Source organism: Gaeumannomyces tritici (assembly GCF_000145635.1).
Source record: "Gaeumannomyces tritici R3-111a-1 unplaced genomic scaffold supercont2.1, whole genome shotgun sequence".
NCBI classification, from domain to species: domain Eukaryota; kingdom Fungi; phylum Ascomycota; class Sordariomycetes; order Magnaporthales; family Magnaporthaceae; genus Gaeumannomyces; species Gaeumannomyces tritici.
Window position 1 is genome coordinate 4064501 of NW_008804545.1, and position 6076 is coordinate 4070576.

The following is a 6076-nucleotide window of genomic DNA, read 5'->3' on the forward strand; positions in this document are numbered from 1 at the left end:
GGGGGGGCCGAAAGAATGGGCAGGAAGGAAGTAATGATTCCAAAGACCTCGACGAGAAATATACCGTGTTTACGCCGGGCTCTTGGGGGTCCCATCCCATACACCCTGCCGCACCAGCCCGATCGCCGTTGCACTTCCCGCTTCGAAAGATTCCCAAGTTTGCTCGTAGAAAATGATGCTGGCCAAAGAAATAAAGAGATTTCAAATAAAGCTTCAAACCGCTAGAATCAAGACCCGCCCGCAACTCTAGAGGAGAGCATATGAGAGGGAGAGATAGCTTGCCAAAGCAAAGCCCCGCGAGGGGTCGCTATCGAGACTAACGGCGCACCCCGCCGCCATAGTATCTATCCCGCAAGTTGTTCCCCTGAAGCGAGTCGAAGGCTGGCCCAAAACCGGCGGTGCCGGCCGATGACCGCGCCACACCGCCGCTCATGTTGTACGAAGGCGCGCCGAGTCCAAGCGAGGCGTGGCCCGAGCCGTCTAGGCCCATGTTCTCAAACAATGCCGCACTGCCGGCATCGAAACTATGGAATGGCTGCATGCTGGCTGTCACGCTTCCCTGGCTCTGTTGCGTCTGGGGTTGTTGCTGCTGGCGGGCGGCTGTGGCACCAAAGGAGGGCGTTCTGGTCGGCGTGTATGCGTTGATGGATGGGGAAGCTGATGCCTGAGTCCGCTGCTGTGAGTTGAACTGGGCGCTGTACCCCATGGTTGCGTTGTTGGCTGTCCTATAGCCGCTATCGCTTGCCGAGGCCTGAGTCACCAGCACAGGGGAGTTGGTCGCAACAACCTGCTGCTGATGGCGCTGTTGCGAAGCTGGATACTGCTGCTGTTGCTGCTGCTGCGGCGGCTGCTGCTGCTGCGGCTGCTGTGTTTGAGCCACAGGATACGATGCTTGAGGCTGATAGCTCGTCGAATACTTTGGCTGCTGCTGCTGCTGCGACTGCGGCTGTGTTTGCTGGACCTGCTGCTGTGGAGGCGTGGCGGAATAGTGTTGGTGAGTTTGCTGGGAAGGGAACTGTGTCGCATGCTGCTGCGTTTGCTGAGCGGGAAACTGTGCCGTGTGTTGTTGAGTTTGCGGCTGTTGTTGTGTCTGAGACGGCTGCTGCTGCTGCTGTGGTTGTTGTTGCTGTTGTTGCTGCTGTTGCTGCTGCTGCTGCTGCTGCTGCTGCTGCTGCTGCTGCTGTTGCGTTTGCGGCGAGTGTTGGCCGTAGGAGGCCGAGCCGTTGCCGACCTGGGTGAAGTACGACTGTGAAGTATTACGCGAGGGCTGCCGTTGCTGTTGGGGGGCTTGAACGGATCCCGACATTTGTGCCGAGGCCATATGCTGCTGCTGTTGTTGTGATGGCGGCGGTTGGTGCTGCTGCTGCTGCTGGGGGTGGGGTGAGGCCGACTGCTGCTGTTGCTGCCGCTGATCTTGTTGACGACCAGCCATACCCTGCAGCTGACTGCTCTGCTGCTGGCCTTGTGCCCGCAGCTGTGGAAGCATTGACTGTATCTGAGTTTCCTCTTGCCTCCGCACGGTTTCCGTTTCCTGTTCTAGCTGCGACTGAAGAGCTTCAAAGGTCTCCCTATCAAAATGGCCATCGCTTGCTTCGGACGTGGCATCGTTTGCTGAAGCATGGGCGGCAACTGTCGGCTCGGGTATGCTTGCGGGCTCCTTGGTCTTACGCTGACGTTTCGCCGGTGGCTGGGCCAGAACCGGCGCAGTCCCAGAGCCCGGCTGCGCATAGCCGTTAGGGAGAGGAGATCGTTGGGTTCGCCCTGGGTTCGAGCCAGGTTGTAGATCTTGAGTCCCGTCCGTCGTGGCCTTGGCCACGTTGCGCTTCCGTTTGGTTGCCGGTGTTGCGCTTGCTGCGGTGGGCTGCGGTGGTGGTGCAAGATTCGCAGGTGTGAATGATGTAGACTGTTCACCAGGCATGCTGCTGGTATCGTTGTACGACTGCAGCGCCGCCAGGGCGAACTCGACACCGGATGGCGCCGACTCGTCCTGGCCACTACCGTTAATTCCAGGCTGAGGCCCGCCGTCGGTCTGCGCCGCCGCCGCTGCTGCCGCCGCTTTGCTCTTTTTCCCCTTGGATTTCGTCTTCGGCGCAGGGGTCTGAGAGCCCCACTCGCCTCCTGCCTGCTCCGCGCCTTCGGGAGCGGGCTCCTTGGGCCGGTTCTTGGACCCCTTTGGTCGCCCCCTCTTTTTCGGAACGTATGGGGGATGTTCACCTAGGGGCAGTGAAATATCCTGCGACATGGACCCAGCTGCTGCTGTCGCGTCCATGGTGCTTTCGTCCATGTCAACCCAGCTTCCGTCTACATCGCCGGGATTCTGCTCCCCGGCGCCTGAAGAGGCACCTGCAGCAGCCAGGCCCTTAGCCTTGTTCATGCCCTTTTTGATTCCCTTGTCCTTCCGCGCCTTGGTGGCCTTGCTCCCTTTAGGCCTACCTCTCGGTCGCTTCACCGACTCCTTGGTCTCAGGGGCTGTGGCATCGGCCGTCCCTTCATTGAGCTGCGCATAGGATTTTGCTGGACTAATGGCTGAGGATGGTGCGTTTTCGATATGTGGGAATATCTCGGAGATCCATCCGACGAACAGGCGACCGGAGCCGTTCCTGTCGGCGCTTTCGGGAAAGTTACCGTCCGGAGGCGCAGGGGCCCCCGGGATCCCCCCAAAGTAGGCCAGTGCCTTACAGATCTGATCGACGACAGAGACGGGGTTGAGACTCCGGAGAAGCGTCAACAGGCGAGCCTGTTCTTCCTTGGTCTGGTTAGGATCCAAAATGGCGGTCCGGGGGCTATTCGCTACAGTCGGGCTCGTGGGGAGATGGGGGAAGCGCCTGCGGGAGAGCGGTATATATCCCGCTTGCTGGGCCATCTTGGCCGCTCGCTCGGTTCGTTCGCTGGTTCGCTTGGCGATTTCGTCCCTGGCCTTTGCCTCAGCCGTGTTGATATCGATGTGCATGACACCAAAGCTGCCTCCATGGGGGTCCGCCCTCCCGCGCAGGTTACTCGGCACCGGATTCCTAACACGGCCATCCCTGTATGGGTTGGGATAGAAGCCAGACGTGCCGGGCACGGGGGATTCAGAGCCAAAGTGGACATCGCTGGGCGTGTGCTGTGGGAGCTCGGTCCGGGGCTGCATCTGTGTCATCTGTTGTTGCGATTGCTGCAACTGCTGCGTCTGGGGCTGCGGCGCAAACTGCTGGGTCGCGTGCTGCTGAGAGGGATCTGAGGTTTGGGGCGGTCCCGGCTGGGTGGCCGGCGCGAGTGGTAGTGCAGTCGCGGTCTTTCGTTGTCTCTTGGGAGATGTTGACATGGCGGCGGTCAGGTCGACTGTAGAATCACCTATAAAGACGCCCGTGCCGGCACCCCTGGCCCCGAGGGGTTCAAGGGCAGCGGCATATCAAGGGCTGCGGTCAGCAAGGCGCCCAGATGGGTTACCTAGATGCGTGGGGAAGTAAGCGGGCGAACGGACCAGGAATCGGGTCCATGGCAGGCGGTCGGGAGCGGCAGCTGCGATGGTTTGCAGACGGGACAGAGGCGGTGTCTCGTGCACAGCGGTCGATTGCCTCGTCGAGTGGATTTCTCGCCAGCGCCCGACCGGACCGTGTTGCCGCTGCTCAAGTGGCGCGGCGCGGCAATCTCAGCTGGGGATGGTCGGTCTCGGTAGCTCGGTGGGAGAATCGCGTCGAGCACAGGGGAGGATCGCCGATCACGGGGCTGCGGTCGCGCGCAGACGCATATTTTTTCGGGCAAGCCTTGTTTCGGGGTTTCGGGGTCGCAGGGCTCAGTCGACAGCGACAGCGGAACGCGTGAAGGACGGCCAGGTTGGCAGAATGGAATGGAATCGCACGTCGGCCGGATCAAGGACGGCGGGATGGGGTTGTTGGCAGAGCTGGAGGTCTGCAGTCATGGATCAGGTGGTCGCACCGAACGCGCCCACACACGACAGGGCCCAACCAGCCCGGCGGCGGCAGCAATGGGGAAAAAATCAGCCGGACCAGAATTCACAAAGCCCACGGCGGGATAGAGCAGGCGCTGTCGGCACCGTCAAGCGTGCTTCGTCGTCGTCGAGGATGCAAGCATTCGAGGGTTGGTGCGAGCTGCGGGTAGGAATCAAACTCGGACAGCAAAAGGCTGGTTGGCCGTCGGGTGTAGTGGTGGGAGTGGTGGTGGTGGTGGTGGTGGTGGCCCGAGCCGGCTTGTGCAACGGCGTCGCGAAATGAAAGGAAAACAGTGCCCGCCCAATCCAGGCCCCGACTTTTTTTTTGTCTTGTCCGTCTCTTTGCTCGGTTTGCGGTGTCGCTTGCGAGATCCCTCTTCAGCCAGTGCAAGTCGTCAATTACGGACGACTTCGATGCGATCTCTGATGTAAAATGGCAAACGGCAATTTTTTTTTCTCTCTTTTTCCTCTCCTGCCTAAAATTCCAGAAGGCGGGAGGTGGCCGGTGCGGGCCCACGCGGCATGCGAGGAAGTGAGGTGGTCGGTCCTGGGCTGTTCCAGCTTGGGTTGCACGATACGTTCCAACAGAGCGAAAGAGAAAAAAAGAAAAAAAAGGGAGGTGAGGACCTCCGGCAGGTCGACGTAGGCCCGCCACGCCACTGCTTCAGCCGCCATGTGAGAGCTCGAAGCCCAGTGCCAGGTACCGCAGCGGAGCCTGATGATACGCTGGCGAAACCTGGCCTGACCACCGCGCTGAGCGCGAGCCAGAGGTCGCTCCAATGTACTGCGCTCATGCCCACACCCTCTGCCGCCTAGTACCTACCTGTGCGGTTCCGTTTGGAGACGCTAGCCTCTTTCTCGAGGCTAAATTGAGCATCCCCTTCGCCATCGTCAACCACCAGCTCCAGCACGTCCAGCAGGCCAGGCACCGTGGATGCCAACCACAAGTACCGTGCGGGTAACGCAAAAGGAGGACCCAGAAGGACCTAGGAAAACTTGCTAGCAACGACGGGAAAGCAGGGCGTATATATCTGGTGACTCGGCTGTTGGCAGGCGCGAGTGGGGTTTCTTGGTTACTGGCTATCCTACCGGGCCGGATACGCGCAATGAGATATAACGTGCAAGATTGTTAGCTGTTGGCTTCCAATGCTCACTCGCCGCATTGTTCCGGATCCTGTAAACGCTAAACACCACCACTTCCTAGTTGTCTCGGGTGTCGAACAAGGCAAATGCGCCGTTCGATATTTGACTTCCTGTCACTGACGTTTTCAAACATTCAACAGCGGTTCCTTCAGCAGAGTCCCAATTAAGAAACACATCGACTCCAGGTCAATCCCTTATCACTGCCGCCACCCGCCACTGAGGTTTCCATGGAGGCCTGGCATAGACTACTGGTGGATATCAGCTCCAACCCGCTCTTCCAAGGCGACACGGCTATCGATATCTCTGGGATCGCCAGGATATCAGGTCTCCCAACCGGTTGCCGATTAGATGGCAAATGTTCTCAATTCGCCAGCTTGATTCCATTCTTGGAGGTTATATGTAATTACGAGGAGCTGTCTGTAGATAGGTATTCCAAGATTGTCTGGCATGCCTACCAGGGTGGAGCACGCTGTGCGGCACACAGTATAGCTCAAGCTCGTCAGCAGCCACAACGAGCTACATCCGACCCGACCTCTGCTTCCGGCACGCCGCCGGCACCTCCAACCTCCGCTCGAAGCCCACCCCCCACGACCGTGGCCCCTCCCATCGCCGCCATCCGAGCCCGGTAAACCCGCTGCGGAATGCAGTGAGCCTCCGCCGCCATGCCGACGCCGACGACCTATGCCCTGGTGTCCCTGCCGCTGAGGACCTTTGACACGGACGACGCCCTCGCCTCCCTGCGCACCATCATAAACCCCGACAACGGCGCCGTCCTCCCCTTCACAATACCCGAGTTCAAGATCGGAACCCTCGACGCCCTCGTCCAGTACGCCGACGACCTGGCAAAGCTCGAGGCCGCCTGCCAGGGCGTTGTCTCGCGTGTCGCCGACGCGCTCAAGTCTCTGGTCGGCCCCGACGAGGACAAGATCGCCCAGCAGAAGACGGTCAATGACAGTCAGTAGCTCCCACCCTCACGCATGCGCCCGCTCCCGCATGCTCCCC

The 6076-nt window shown here is 60.1% G+C and overlaps 2 protein-coding genes across 2 annotated transcripts in view; one reads left to right on the forward strand and one right to left on the reverse strand.

The window, feature by feature from the left end:
- GGTG_01266 (hypothetical protein) lies at positions 1-4179 on the reverse strand. Its single transcript, XM_009219027.1, has 2 exons — positions 3464-4179; positions 1-3333 (listed from the first exon to the last, which is right to left on the reverse strand). The coding sequence occupies exons 1-2, from the start codon at positions 3477-3479 to the stop codon at positions 317-319; spliced, it is 3033 nt and encodes a 1010-aa protein (XP_009217291.1). The 5' UTR covers positions 3480-4179; the 3' UTR covers positions 1-316.
- Positions 4180-5336: 1157 nt separating this feature from the next.
- GGTG_01267 (vacuolar ATP synthase subunit C 1) overlaps positions 5337-6076 on the forward strand; it is a 3621-nt gene continuing 2881 nt past the window's right edge. The window contains exon 1 of the mRNA XM_009219028.1: positions 5337-6028. Coding sequence (XP_009217292.1) covers positions 5737-6028 — 292 coding nt within the window. The 5' untranslated portion in view covers positions 5337-5736. The remainder of the gene's footprint in view (positions 6029-6076) is intronic.